Here is a 16,146-nt window from a genome sequence, read left to right as displayed (position 1 = left end):
TGTAAAATATAGGCTCTGTTTAGATTTTTGGGACTAGGCAAGTCATTACAGGTGGGGCTGTGAGTATTAGGTAGACACAACAACTATTGTAACTGTACATATAGATCAAAGATAGAGGTGTCTTCTTTTTCATGTTCCTCTCAAAGCAGAATGCTAACCTCAAAGCAGAATGCTAACATGTTGCCTTTTTTCTTTTTTTTTTTTTTTGCTTGGGGAAGCTTTGTGAACATTTCTGAAATTGACACTCAATTAAATTTCAGCTCACTTTAAAAGAGAAAAAAGCTAACCTGCCTAACAAGAAGAAAAAAAGAAGTAAATTGGAGAGCTCTCCAGTCCTAAGGAGAGTTGGTGACTCCAGCCAGCACCCTCCATTCCTAATGGCCCATGGTGCCTGCTCTGGCATCACTCTCATCTGCGCTCCTGGTGATAAAGTAAAGCCACACATCAGCAGGACACTGCTCACATGGCACTAAAGCCAGCCAACAGGCTTCTAACAGGCAGTAATTGTTTCTATATAAAACGTGCAGAGATTGTGTCCCTTTTTAAACTAATAAGCTTACAGGTCTGTTAGAGGCAAGGGTACATTTTTACAGATACTAATGTTGTCGATTCTCTAGTCTGTTTTCACCTAAAACCTGGCCAAAGGTTTTACAGAACAGATGAAGTCATGCAAGCCTACCTTACAGAGACCTCTTTTCTCAATAGCACAAGGAGACCGTGGTACCGCATTGCAAAAGAAAACCTGACACCAGGTTTGAATCTGAAAAATCTTCAGAAAACAGTTGATACTGCAGCCTTCCTTCTTCATAAAACACTCAAGTAATTAGCTTCTCCTGTAGTTTCCTCATTACAATGGCAGAACATGAATTTTGCCAAGTGTTCATAGCATGTCCCCAGGTTCAGGGATGACACCCCTTCACTAATCAACCTCCAGTAATGACATGTAGAGAAAGATGTGTGCTTGCCCATCACCTTGGCATATGGGCCTCTTGGCCATCTCCTAAATTACTGTGTCTTTTATTTTTCTGCATTCTTCACTTCCTTTGATTAGACCTTATTGCGGCCTTCCAGTGCCTAAAGGGGCTCCAGGAGAGCTGGGGAGGGACTTTTCACAAGGGCATGGAGTGATAGGACAAGAGGAAACGGCTCCAAACTGGAAGAAGGGAGATTTAGATGAGATATTAGGAAGAAATTTTTCCCTGTGAGGGCGGTGAGCCCCTGGCGCAGGTTGCCCAGAGAAGCTGTGGCTGCCCCATCCCTGGAGGTGTTCAAGGCCAGGTTGGACAGGGCTTTATGCAACCTGGGCTGGTGGGAGGTGTCCCTGCTCATGGCAGTGGGGTTGGAACTGGATGGCCTACAAGGTCCCTTCCAACCTAAACCAGTCTATGATTCTATGATTTGATTTATAACATAACAAAGCAATACTACTATAATTACTAATAAAGGGACCCTTATTGAAGGACAAATCTTCAGTTAGCAGTAGCTGTAGGGAGCTTCCTGTCTGCGTTAGACAGAGCCAGACTGAGGAGAGTGCTCTGATGAACTCTCACTTGCTAGCACCAGCCTACATGCCAGGAGGAGCTCCCTGTCGCCGCGTTACACTAGTGTGAGGAGAGAATCAGGCCTCAGGAGCTCTGCTTAGTGTTATGAGACAGCATTGCTTTTCAGTTCCATGAAGCTTATGGTTTCCAGTGGGCTCCTCCACTCCATCCCAGCTGCCTTGGGCAGCCGGTCCCTGCCTCTCCCCTCTGAATCACAATCATCAATCTCTCCGCAGTCTTGGCTCCTACAGTGGTTCTTCTGCCCTGCCAGCCCCTGTCTCCCTCTTCCCCCAAACTCCTCATCGACATCTCTATGGACGGCACAGGGAGAGGCAGGCAGAAGTGCAGAAGTCCCTAAATAGCTTTAAAGCAGCTATCTCAGGTACCAGTTGCTTTCTAGCTTACGCTGAACTCCATGATGCTCCAGGTAGTTTTCTCCTCCTGACACTGCCAGCAGTGCCCCAGCTCTCCGGAGCCGTACTCCCTACGTGCCTTGACTCAAATCTTCCTTACCAGGCTCTTCATTCACACCACGGTTCAGCCCCCCAAGTCTGGTTCCCTGCATACTCTCTCCCCCAGCTCGTTCCTTGTTTAGACAGGGCTGATTCTTTGTTCACCTTTGAGCCTCTCTCAATTCGACATTCACACTCAACTAACTCCTTCCCTCTTGTGTTACTCTTTCAATGTGCATAAAGGCAGCGGGGACATTAGGGACAAGGAGGTTGCTGTATGTTCAGTGGTTAAGTGGAAACCTTCATTCTCCGAGGTTCTTCAGCCAGCACCATACATCTGCACTCCAGCCTGGCATGTTGAAACATTATGAGGAATAACAAGTGGCAGAAAGTCCCCCCAGCCTTGCAGCAAACAGCTGGAGACGGGTGGCATTGATGATGCACACAAGCATGGTAAAAATTAAGTATATGGAGTGCCTGGCTATCTGTTGTAGGATATTTACATAATTTCTCATAGGCAGCATTTCCTCAAGAGCCACACTCACGGAATGATGCAAAGAACTAAGTTACTGCAGAGCATTCTCATTGTGCCTCCTGTATTTCCCTGTATTTTATTTAGGGCCAGTCCTGGTGCTTGCCAGCACCCAGCGCAGTGCTGACTGACTTGATGTCAGAGGGAAGCAGCACACGCAGCATCGGGAGAGCATTGACCAGCACCTTACAGGATCTGACCATGGGAATGCAGGCTCCTGTGAGCAGAGAGGGATTAATTCTTCCCTCGTTTCTTGTTCTGTATTGAACGTTCACTTGGCATTAAGAAATGATGAGAATATACCTGAAATCTGGTGGCAGAGTTCAATCTTCAACATTATAGAAGACTGGAAACTACTGATAGGAAACACTGGTACAGTGGGGAAGGCAAAGCAGCTGCAAATTGGGAAGTTTCCAGTTTGTGCTTTCTGCTTGGAATAACAGGAATTTTTAATCATTTTGCTGCGAACATAAAATTCACGAGGGGGAATGTACATTTCCCTAAATAAGAGAAACAACCCTCACACGGACAAAAAGACTTCTCTCTAAGGGCTATTTCCATGGTAACTTGTAAATTCAAAGCTCAAGCTGTTTTGGCTGCAGGGATACTCAGAAAATGCAACAAGATTGTTTGTTGTTAATAATAGGAAACCATCATCACCGGCCTCTCATGCAAAACAGGCTGGATTGTTTTTGCTTAAAACTTCCCCAAAGCTGGCAGAACAAGCATGAAAAATGTCACCCTGGCTGGTGAAAGACTAAGAAAGCAGAGAGTGACTGAACATAAGGAATTAGAATAGAAACTTACTGATGAATTACCCTTGTAGTTCACAACCAGCATCCCAATATCTCCACGTAGCCCTTTTTATCCTGTCAAAATTCAAAGTGGGTCACAAGTTATGTAAGCGTATACAATTTTTATACACAGTTACATTCATTTCTTTCTGCAGCGGTTAAGTGGACATCACAGCACAGAACAGTCTATCACAAAATGAAGATGAGAGATTTTGAATTGGGAAACAAATGCCCCCTGGAACACACACAAACACACATGCAGACCCAGAATAGGAACTCTGCACTTCGTTTCCCAGAGTTTCTCCCTGCTAAGTGAGGTAGCATAACCCTATGCAGCAAAAAAACAATACATGACCATGTTGTTAAAAACAGGTTCTATGCAGAGAGAAGAAATTGTGTAAGGGCAGCCGTCATTCCAAGGGTTAATGCAATGAACAACTTTATGCATTTCTTAGCATGTGAATACCTGACTTAGCAGGTGTCCTTATACTCTTTTAATGTGGAGGATGGGAGGAAATAATTGCATCCCATTATCTTTACTGAGGTATGTTTTATTATGATGAACTCTGCAAAGTGCTAAGCACATGCTTAAAACCTGTCTGAGGCTGCTTTTTGCCATAACAACAAATAATAAAAGTTAGTATTTAGTCTGGCCTAATAGTGCTGAGGTTGAATGTGTAAAATAAACTAGAATCTGCCTTAAGGCAAATATAGCTTTGGGCTTAAAGTATCAGTGCTCTGAGAATCCAATCCAAGATAGCACACCACTCACCTCTGGCTGTCTTTTAAAGGGTGCTGGGGCTACTCAGTATTTTCTAGATCATTCCCATGGATTTATAGGATTAGGTCCCATGCAGTCAGCCAACCTTACACTTGCAGAGCTGAAATGCAGCAGGGCAAAATGCGTATCTCAATGCACTGAGCAGGATTTGGAAAGGACTCCAGTTCCAAGCAGAGATTCCATTTAACATTTCTGAATCCCTTTAACCATGTTTGCCAAAAAGCAATTAAAAAATGATATACGAAAGGTAACTGACTGGCAAAGGTGCTGAGCGCTGATGTCTTTGGCAGACTGAAATATGACTTAACTGAACCTATGAAATAGTTAATAAAGCACTAATGTGCAAGCTGGTATCTAATATTAAACCAAAAAATAATCAGAAGGGAGATAATTGTGTGCAAATATTTCTAAAAGTTTGCATCATGGGATAGTCCACCTCTACAATCAATGGCAAAACTCCTAAAAAATTTTGTGGGAACCGGCTTTTGTGTACATTCAAGAAAGCAAAATGCAAATATTGCTACACGCTACCAGGATATTGGTCCAACAGATGTTGCCCTAACTCCCTGCTTTTCAGTGCTCAATTAGCAACAATTCTCTTCCTCACTGCAGTTAAGCAGAGGCCAACCGTGCTTCGGACAGGGATCCTGTTAATATAGCAAGTACTGAGACTTGTAAGTGCTCTAAGAAACACCACAAATGGTCTGGTTTTATTTTTAGTTCAAAGATGAAGAGGTCACTACCACTCCTGTGCTGCTATGGTGTTTTTATAACACTGTAGGATTTTCCTGAATAGGTGAAACTTCTAAGACCTTAAAATAGGTATTTTGTGCCCTGAAACACGCAATTCACAGATTGCACTGCGTGTAGGGAAAGCAGAAGACCCTTTAAAATTTTCAGCCCCTAGGTTTTTAACCATGGAGATGGAAATTAGACCAACTTAGCGCTTTCAAAATCTTTTTTTTCCACATTTTCAGATTAAAATTTTCTTTTTTGTATCTATGGAATTGATTATCCATGTTACCGGTTTGTACCCATTACACTTTAGAGCCCACCGGAAGCTGGTTATCCCTGTATTTTCTTTCTGCTCTGAAAATTTCATTTCTCACTTGTCATGAGTTGTCCCCAGCTCAGTCCCCAGCTTCCCACCTCTGACACTTCAGCTACTGACGAGCCCCTGAAGGAATGAAGCTTTGGTGCCAGGATAGCCCTGGGCTTTGTGCATCCCGCACTCCTCAGCCTTGCTAACGGTGCCATCCATCCCTGCCTGGCCACGAGTGGGAGATGTGCCACCATCTCCAGCAGGAACCAGTGGCTGCTCCCTGCAGGAATCAAAGAGAGAAATGAGGAAGGTGGAGCTGGAGTAGCTGCAAATGGTTTTCAATTACTGGGTCCTTCTTTGTTGCTGTAAAGAGAGGGGATTAGAGGCAGGTCACAGCCCAAGAGATAAAACCTCCTGAAACAGGAGCTCAAGCAGTGCCTTGGTGGGCAGCTGGCTGTCGGGGAGCGCTGTGCTCTGTGGCTGCCCGGGGTGGTGTGTGCCTTGTCTTTAAAGAAAGAAGGGGGGAAAAAAGGGGCAGTGTAGGCCAAGTGGCTAGTGGTGAGAACCTTGCGCGACCCACCATGGCAAGGGGGGCTCTCGGTGTGCTGGTGCTGCTGCTGGTGCTGCCGTGCAGCCCTGGGCAGGCCGGGGAGTACTGCCATGGCTGGGCTGGCAGCCTCCAGCGCTGGCACCGCGGCTTCCAGTGTCCCGAGCGCTATGATGGCCCAGAGGCCACTCTGTGCTGTGGGACCTGCAGCTTACGCTACTGCTGCTCGTCCAGAGAGGCCCGTCTCGACCAGGGCCGGTGCCCTGGTGACCATCAGCAGCCCAGTCCCAGACCTCCAGTGCCAGGTAAGCTTCCTGTGCCTCTAGCAGATGGGGAGGGGGCATATCGGATGTGATTTCTTCTTTGCATCCCCTATAACAACCTTCCCTTGGTGGTGTCAGCCAGATCCCTCCTCTGTTTCTCTGCTCTTCAGAGCTCCAGGCTGTGACCATTGGAGCAGAAAGGAGGAGAGTCCTGGCAAAATGCTTCTCTTGGCGGCTGCGTGGGCCAGAGCCACTCAGTACCCTTCACTGGGAAGAAAGAATAACTTGGGGCTTCACTCAAAAGACTTTTCTGTCTTTTCTACTCTTAGAAAAGCCTCTAAGTCACCAGCAAAGTAATCTGGTAGCACCTCTGATGTTTATATCCCTGGTGGAACATGTGTTGCCAACCTCTTCTGTTAATGCATAGGGATGCCTCCAAGTAACGTATTTAACTTAAGTTCTGGCTTGTAAAAATGCTTGGGGCCCTCAAACCCAGATTCCATCGGCAACCCAAGAGCAGTTTAGCTACTAACTGTAAAACTTAGTTACAAGGCTGAACTTCTACTTAATCATGCACAACTGAACAGTAGCTGTGTCATTTGAGTCCTGGAACAGCTCTTGCATGGCTGATAATGGCAGATGCTACAGGACCGACCGGTCCGACCCGCTGTACTTTAGGCTTTTTCAAATGAACCTGTTGTAGCCATTGCCAGTGTCTCATCTTCTTGCTGCAGCAAGAGAAGGGTTGAGAGTAAAACTACTCTGGCCTGCTCCTTGGTGCATGCATATCTTCAGGAATGAAGAACAGAATATAACTTGGAATATCTTATGAATGAATGTTTGGCTAATGTCACTTTTATGTTTTCAGTGCCTGTCTACCTGCCGTTCCTTCTCGTTGGGTCTGTATTTGTGGCATTTGTTGTTGGCGGTGCCTGCGTTGGAATTTGTTGCTGCAAATGCTTAAAATCCCAGGATGAGGGGCAGCAAAGCAGACTTGCACCTGGCCGGGCTTGGCTACTAGAACCTGATATTCCTTCTCGCCTCTCCAGTTCCAGTTCTGCCACCAGAAGCTCACTGAGTAGTGGTCCTCAGACCAGCAACATCTGCATGACTCTGGCTCCATCCCTTCCTATTATTGGGTTGGCTGAAGATGCTCAGTTCTTAAGTCCTCCACGCACCGGTGGACAACTCTTGCACCCTCCACGTGCAAACCACAGAATACCGACTGACCATACCACAGTAATGGCTCCAGCACCCTTCCTTAAAAGAACAATTTATGGACACAGTGCTAACGCACCCCCTCTTGGGGTAACACAGGGTGACCAAATGATGTACTCAGGAGTTCATGTCTGAGAATGTGACACATACAGCCTGAACTGGACGCTACTTTGCTATTATAAAAAGTTCTTTGGGACTGAAATGAGGACTGTCAAATGTTTGACACTAATAGGAAGTGCATGAATTTGGGCTTTTTACAGCTCTGAAGATGATGTTTTAGAACTTCTTTTAGGTTCTTGTTCCTTTAACTTGTATTATTTTAATGCTATTGGAAAAGGCAAGACTCTCAGGCCTGTATTACCTGTTCACGGAATGACTGAAACGGTAGAAATGACTTTCACCCTTCCCTGGTCCTTTCAAGCTGCCATAGCATGCTCTAGGGGCACATCAGAGGACTTGGTTTCAATTTGTGTTGTGTAGCTGTGTCACTTCTCAGCAACTCAGGACAGGGAGGTGCCTGAGAGGAGTTATTAATTGTGAACACTTGACAGCCTGTAAAGCACAGAAAGGCTGGACTTAATCTACAGACTTCTACCAGTGAACTGATGTGGGACAGTAAAACACTGCCTGTGACTCACCTGCCCCTGATCAGTTAAGTGGTGCTGCTAAAGAAGCAAATTCTAGCCCTAATTTCAGTGAAACGTACGTTTAGTACAGCTACAAGGGGAAGATAATAAAACAATGTATGTGTTGCTTCCTCTCTTCCAGTGGCTTAGTGGTCTTTTTTTCTTTCTTTACATAACTGGACACTTCAAATGGATAAAGAATTACAGGGTAAGGTAAGAACAAAATAAGACTCCAGGCAGTTTTCTGAGAATACGCTGGAAAAGCTCTCCTGCTCTGAGTCCTTGTTAAGATGCATGCTGCCTGACTGCAGCCGTCCCCTTCACAGCAGGACACTGATAGGAAGAAGTTGTCAAAATACACTACTCGCTGCTGGAGTGTTTTAACACCTCCTCACAGCACAGAAACCTGAGTGATTTATACTGTGAAGGCATGTTAAAAGGACTCCACAGGTGTTACCAGTAGGAGCAGGGGCCAAGGCTTAAAAATCTTACGTGGAAATGCTAAAGGCTTTCCCAGGTTAGTAGTGCCTATCAAACAGAAAACTGTTACGATAAAGCTGCTTGGAGACTTCTCTTGTAAGTCAATGGGACTAATCTACTTTGTAAACAAATGTGTGACTTTACACCACTTTATTTTACTTCAGAACGTTATATCTTAATTCTGGTGAGGAGTACGTCCTACAGTAATGCTTATGCCCACACGTACCCGAGTGCCCCAGTTCGTAGGGGCAAGGTGATATATTTGGGTAACTTCCTGACTCCTTCATGGGTGCGAATCAGAAATTTCACAGAATTTAGCTGCCTCAGGACTGTGACTTAAGTTTGGTTGGCCAGTTCCTCTTAAAATTGGAATAAGAATATAAGCATGAAAACAGAATACCCTAAAAATATAAGCTGCCCCCAAATCCTGGCACTCGTGTTGTACACTTGTTTTACTACTGAAATAATAGTAAGTTAAGGCTTCCAGAAATACACTAGCTTGAATGTAAAAGCGATGTTCTTCTTACAGTCAGTGAAAGGTCTCTGGGATTTATTGCTAACTGTGCCAATACACAGTACGGCAGCTGGAATGCTGTTTTTTTTAAGTTAGGTTTTAAACTTTAATTGCTGAAAAGACTTAGAAAATGGTTTCCTTTATAAAGTAACTGTTGTTTGCAGTTGGCTTAGGAAAATCTGTAGCTGAATGAAGTAGTTTATCTGGTTAAGTGTCCAATTTTGGTAGTACATCGTGACAAAAACTCATGTCAGTTCAGAGACAAACGCAAAATCCTTCCTGATGCTCTTTGTTCTGGGAAATACGGAGCGACTCGCGTCTCATTTATGCTGTTAGGAATATCTGTTTTATGCTTAGTAGACTCGGGCATTAGAAATGCAGAATCTGGTGGTTTTATCAGCTCATCTCTCCTTTACTAAAACACGATTAGTCTCGACTGTAGCTTTTCTGAACTAAAATGATAAGGCAATGTGTGACCTGACAGTCAGTACGCTTAAGACCCAATCTCTAGTGTCTATAGACCTCCTGTCAACTCCAGCAGAAACGGAAAGCTCTCCAGGAGGCGGCTTCAGGATAAGGTTTGAAATAAAACAAGAAACCAGAGAAACAGCCTTCCTGATACCATAAAACAGGAAAACGTCAAGAGCTTCACGTGTAACCCTAAAGAATTAAAAGAAAAAAAAAAAAAAAAAAAAAAGCTGATCAGAAGCGAGGACCAGAAAAGCTAAACGGTTTTGTGAATGCTGCCTTAATTGCTCTCCGGCGAGGATTAGCGGAGCGTTTGGAGGCAGCATACCTTCCTCGCCCCCACCGCGCTCTGTGTATTCCGCAGCTGAAAACCAGACCGAAAAAAAAAAAACCTGCAAAGGGGCTTAACCGAGCAGACGCTCACTGGCAAAGCCAGTATGGGAACAACAGGGTTTTCTGGATCCCTATCACAGTATTTTATATATGGCTAAAACTAATGTTTGATGAAAAGCCAGGTCAAATATTTCAAGGGTTCAATATTTCTTTTCAAAACTGGCAGAGAAAACCAGCACTAACCGATTTGTTGCACTTCCCGGGCTGGAGAGAGGTTTTTCAAAGAACCGTTTGCTTAACATCTTCCTTCAAGCACCATTGTAAACTGGGATTACCTTGGTCTCAATTAGCATCTGCTTTAAAAGCAGATCAACTCATGTGGGGACTAAGGGAAAAAGCACAGAGTATTTTTTATGTAAATTCTATCCCTTTACTAATTTGAGGAGCCTTGCTACTGAGTTTAGCACTTCTTTAGATAGATGGGATATGTTCATGCTAAATCCCCCTTTTTTCTGCCCTAAACTGCTTTTCTTGGTTCAAGCTAAGGAAGAAGTACTTAGCAGCGACTAATAGTCTACTTACCACCTATTGTACTGGGGGCTTGGCTTTGTTTGCCTAATGATGCCCCCATCCCATTCCCCTCGACTTCTAATTAAGAAATGATTTACACTCTTTGCTCCTTAATCCTCAGTAATGACACAGGTGATCTGAATTGTTCTCAGTGTATTCTTTTCGGATTTAGGAAGAAAGAACATAAGAGCTAAGAATTGAAAAGGTGGAGATGACAGTTTTAGCCCTCGAAAGCTTGTTACAGGGTTTGCAGATTGGTGGCTGTGTGTTTCCTTGCAGGCTCGTCTGCACATGGCATCGCCTTGGTTTCAACAGTGGTTTTAATTTTCTTTTGCTTCAATCCGTTCCTAATTGAGCTGAGATAAATCAAAATCTATTTTTTTTTGTCCAGTTTTTTTTTTTTTTTGACAGATTTAACCAAACTGGTTTAAAACACAGACGGTTTTTACGTTTTATATAATCACATCTCTACAATATTCCTGGTTTGACTCCTTTTTTTGCACTGAATCAATATACAGCGCTGATCAATCCACTCTGTGCTACTAGAAAATAAAAACAAAGCACCCTAAAGACCTTTTACTTCTCCTGCTATAGAGCCACGATTTTTAAAGTACTGAATAAAAAGCAACCCCGCTTTCTGAACAAGCAAGTATGGGACGAGTAAGGTACAGAGAAGTTATTCAAGGTCTTTCACCTTTTTCCCTCTTTACCTCTTCCGAGGCCACACGGTGCACTGGCAGAAGGGTGAAGAGATTCCAGCAACCCTGGCTCCATAATCATTTAGATGAGTCCACTATTGGTATTAACAATATGATGAATTTCTTTGGCTAAGAAGAATGATTGATATTTGCCTCGCATTAGGTGAGAGATTTGCTTTTATTCAGCATAGCCGCAGTTCTTTAAATTTAAAATGAGTTGACTGTTAGGGATGCTGTATGTTTTTTTTTTTTGTGTTTACACAGAGGGTTTCACAAAGACCTGTAACAATTCGTTCCAATCAAATCAATTCGACTTTGAACCAAAGCAAGAACCCCCTCTGCCCTTCAAGCAGAGCCGCACTGATTTGCTATTCTTCAGTATCAGGTATACTGGCAAATGGATCAAAAATTATCAGAATGCAAAAGCCTGTCAAACCTACAGATTTCCATGGGGTCTCAAAGCAGGGAGAAGCATTCCTCACATTTCTCATATGGAAGTTACATAATTTCCTTCAGTCCTTCCTACAGGAAAGTGAAGGCAATTACAATATAAGTTCAAAGTTGTAGTGGAAAATGGCATATATTTCTATTGCTTTGAAACTTTTTATTGTCTTTACACCACCCCTTTATGTTGTATTAGATATTAATACAGTAGAAAGGACAGTGCCTAAGCAAGGCCCCACGTACTGGGAGGTGCCCCCCCGGAATCCCGGTGTCTTGGGACAGATGCGTGAGGGCGAAGAGGTTCACAGGACAAAATGAGACTGGATGTTTTTAACACAGGTTGGGGCATGGAGAAACGGACGTAGTCCTGCCTGGATGCGTGTGTCTGCACAGCCACTACCATGACATCTGACACGAGACTGCACCAAACCTCACAAATGTGGAGGAGGGGAGAAGGCTGCCATCTCTCCTTTCCAGTAAATCCATGCCCGCCTAGGAAAAGAACAGATCCTTATGCGCTCCCCCCTCCTTGCAGGGCCTCTGACAGATGCAATACTTGTCTGTAAACGAGCACTCTTGCCAGTATACTTTCTGTTTGTTTTTTTAAATTAAATAAGCTCTCCTGAGCAGGAGCACTGTGGGAGGTTTCAACTTGCACAACTGCTGCCAGCTTGCCTCCTTCCTGAGGAGTCTGAGGGACGTGGGGCTTTTTAGTCTGGAGAAGAGAAGACTGAGGGGGGGTCTTATCACTGCCTATAAATCCTTCAAGGGAGGGTGCCGGGGGGATGGGAAGAGTCTTTTTTCCAGTGGTGCCCAGTGACAGGACAAGAGGGAATGGGCACAAACGTGACCATAGGCAGTTCCATCTCAACCTGAGGAGGGACTTCTCTCCTGTGCGGGCGGCAGAGCACTGGCACAGCTGCCCAGAGAGGGGGGGAGTCTCCCCCTCTGGAGCCATTCCAAACCCGCCTGGAGGTGTCCTGTGCCACTGCTGGAGGTGCCCCTGCTCTGGCAGGGAGTGGGACTGGGGGAGCTCCAGAGGGCCCTTCCAGCCCTCACCAGTCTGGGATTCCCTGCCACTCGTGATGGCTAGCACAGCCTCCCCACTGCTGACAGCCAAAACCTCCTCCCTATCGCCATGAAATCAGGCAGTCGCTGCTTAGGCAGGAAGAGAAGGAAGGCAGCCTGGCAGTCCTGGGTGCAGATGCAGAACGAAACTGGAAATGGGTTTCCTTTCTGAGGAAATATGGCACGGAGCTGGGTATAGCGGCCTGCTTCTCTGTATCTCTGATGCCTCCCCGTGTGCTTCCTGGAGCTCTGCACATGGATTTTACTGGGATAATATTTTTTTCTCTTAAGCCCTTAACAATCACTATTTTACTGACAAAAGATTTCTATGTAGTTCTCGTATAATGGGACTGCCGTCTCCTGTTTATCAAAAAGAGGAACGGATTGATGAGGGCCCAGGAGAGGTCTCTCATGCCAGAGATGATGACTTGTTCCCTGATACAGGTTTATGACAAGGATCAACCCCCAGATCACTGGTGTTTGTGGTTGTCTCCTGTTTCAGCTGCTCATTATTTCAGTCCCATTTTGTTCGAAGCATCAGGACTTTCACAAATGAATGAATGACACGTCTCGGTATGAGACCTGTGCATGCATAATTAAAATATGGTATGTTTTGCAAGTCCTTTTTTTTTTTTAATTTGCCAGGCGAAATTTGGGAAGAAGAAGGTGACAATGAGTTTGGCGGGCAGTTTGGAGGCTGAAGTTCAGAATCCCGTCCATCTTTACAGTATGTTTATTCTGTCAGAGCCTGAGAAAGTGGGTTCTGGATCCGGCACCTCACTATAGCTGTCCAAGACCAGGTCCTGGCCTCGAGCTGCTCAGGCAATGGCAGTTCCAGCGACACTTTACAAATACAGGCATAGTGCTACTTTGTGCGGACAAAATGCTTCTAGTAAAGATGCAGTTGTACTGACAAACACACTTTATACCAGTAAAATTACTTCTAAGAACAATCGAAGCTGTAGAACAACTGCACATTTTCTTAGGCAGTCTCCATAAGGGAAGAGAATTGCTTGCTGGGACGCTCAGAGAGCATCGCAATATTGAATAACATAGAAATGCCAGAAAAAGCCTGGCATAAAGCAGAGAGGAAAAGACATGTATGGCCCTTTATTACTTTCATGGATTGCAGCTGAATTTCTTTATTTCACTGGGCTCTTTAGTCAAAAGGATAAATGATCCAAATGCATTTTGAGGTTGGGAGAAACTGGGATTCGATTCTGCACTTAGCAGAATATATGATGCAAACAACTTGCAGTGTAACCCGCACATGAGGTTTTTCGGCACCATATATTTAATTTCAGAGGATGCGCTTTGCAAAAGCCTGGCTGGGTGCTGCTCATTAAAAATGGTCACAAGGGCCACATATGTTATCCCCATTCTAATAGGGATCTTATTTTAATTCTTTTTTTGTTTTGCTGCTTCATGCAAGCCATTAAGGATGCAAGTCTATGGTCATGTGCATGTGTGAAAAATCATAGAATCATAGAATGGTTTAGGTTGGAAGGGACCTTGAAGACCATCCAGTCCCACCCCCCTGCCCCGGGCAGGGACACCTCCTCACAGCCCAGGCTGCTCCAAGCCCCGTCCAACCTGGCCTTGAATACCTCCAGGGACGGGGCAGCCACAGCTTCTCCGGGCAGCCTGCGCCAGGGGCTCACCACCCTCAGAGGGAAAAATGTCTTCCTAATATCTAATCAAAATCTCCCCATTACCATAAATCGGCTGAAACAAAACCTTCTGAGACTTAAGTTTAGAAAGCAGGCACTTTATTACAGTGCTGGGCGCACAGGGGATCACTCCATCTAGTGTGCGTGCCGAGTTGCTCCACTACAAAAATTATATACAATCAAAATATACATATTCATCATATTTCTGAGAAACAATCAACATATTCATACAATTTCTGAGAACTCATTAATGTATGTAAATGTCTGTGACGCATGTGCTTTCAGGTACACTGGTGGTCATCCAGGGTCCTCTGGTGGTTGTCCGTAGTCTTCCTCATTGTGTCTGCTAGAGAACCCAATATTTGTGCATGCTCAGCTTGGTTGCAAAATTCCATTCCCCCTTTAATCTTGGAACCTCCAGAAGATTTTCTCGGTTTACTAACCAGGCCTACAACTTAATCACTTTCTTGACAGGTATATCAAAGCTACATTGTTCAACGGGTAGTTTAGATCATACCTCGTTACCATTACACAAATTATTTATCACAAAATACATATCACGGTTTTAATTTTCATTGATTGGTCTCTTGATTATCCATTACTATCCATATCCATATCCAAATAATCAATGGTTATTTCGATTAATATCTATTAATTGGTTCTTCATATTTAAATCAAGATGGGAAGGGTAAGGGGGTTTCCAAGCAGCATCACTGGTGCATAACAAGTTTCTATAGTCACAGGACTCAAACAAAACTTCTCTATTCAATTTTTCACTGTTTTGCCCTGTTCCTGTTAGTTTCTTGATACAAAACAGTAACTACCTGGCGAGGGTCCTATGGTTATGAGTTTCAAAACACACAACATTTTAACATTCTATTTCTACTATAATCAAATTTGGTGATTTTACAACATCCCCTCTTCCAGTTTGCAGCCATTCCCCCTCATCCTATCACTCCATGCCCCTGGAAAAAGTCCCTCCCCAGCTCTCCTGTACCCCTTTAGGGACTGGAAGGCCACTATAAGGTCTCCCGGGAGCCTTCTCTTCTCCAGGCTGAAAATAGAAAGGTTCTTCTCTCAGTATAACAAAACCACTGATAAGAGTTCTGTCGGCAGCAGAAACTAATGAAGCTTGGCTTCCACTGGAGTTGCCTCATGTTTACATGCTCTGATGGGTAATAAGGTGCAATGAGTGAAGCTTTCTTAAGGCTCGGCTATTCCTTACAGCTCACTGTCCCTTGGTGGGTCATACTGGGTGAGTCCCATAAATCACCTCTCTCTGGAAGTATTAACAGCATTTGTCTCTTCCACCCGGCCACCTGTTTTCATTAAACCTGTAGGAACTTCAGATCTTTGAGGTTTCAGCTCCTCTCTCATATTTGATCCATGGATTCAAAAGGGACTGGGGAAGATTAGGAATGGGGACCTGACTAGTAAGAAATACATGAGTCTTGTTTCCCTGGGACTGGGCTGTGCTGGGCAGTGGAGCCCTTCTTTAACTGATCAGGTCCTTCCAGCAGCCAGCCTCACCGTTTGAAGTTTTTTTTTCCTCTCTGTTCCCTCATCTCCTGCATTTGAGTATCACATTTCAGAAAGGATCTTAAACTGGCTATTACAGAAAAACAACAGACACGTTTCCACTGGAAGAACGTGAGGCTCTTCCCATAAGCTCTTGGCCTAATCATTAAAAAAATTACTCCAAAATCTTTCCATCTCCCGCTGCTGTGATCCTGTGGTATCTGAGGCTCGGAGACAAATGAAGATAAAAAGAAAAAGACTGATTTAGAAACCAACTCATGTTATTTCCAGTGAAATCTCCTTGCCTTGCAGATAAAAAAATGAACTCGCTACATTTATTTCTGTGTCTTTTAAAAATAATCTGCAGGTAAAATCTAGAACATTTTTGCTTTGGGGATGAAGAATTTTCAATTAACGGTGTTAAACACTGTTTTCTTAATTTCACTGTGTATTTTGTTCACATTCTCTCACTATCAAATTCATCTTTTACCTGAAGATACATCTTTCATGTCTGCCATGCAATCGCAATGATGGAAAGGAAGGAAGGGGAGAGAGCAAGAAGCGATGTATGGAAGAACGTGCATCAG

General features: G+C 44.2%; 1 protein-coding gene across 1 annotated transcript; it reads left to right on the top strand.

The window, feature by feature from the left end:
* Window positions 1-5,723: 5,723 nt before the first annotated feature.
* LOC309675998 (protein shisa-1-like) lies at window positions 5,724-7,305 on the top strand (the record flags this gene model as incomplete). The annotated part of the gene is made up of 2 exons (XM_082488440.1): window positions 5,724-5,994; window positions 6,821-7,305. 2 exons carry the CDS (start codon window positions 5,724-5,726, stop codon window positions 7,303-7,305), a joined length of 756 nt encoding a protein of 251 aa, XP_082344566.1.
* Window positions 7,306-16,146: the final 8,841 nt, after the last annotated feature.

The sequence above is a fragment of the Vanellus vanellus genome, assembly GCF_965231255.1.
Source record: "Vanellus vanellus genome assembly, chromosome: 10".
NCBI classification, from domain to species: Eukaryota; Metazoa; Chordata; class Aves; order Charadriiformes; family Charadriidae; genus Vanellus; species Vanellus vanellus.
Note: the sequence above shows the minus strand (reverse complement) of the source record. Positions and strands in the feature narration are given on the sequence as shown.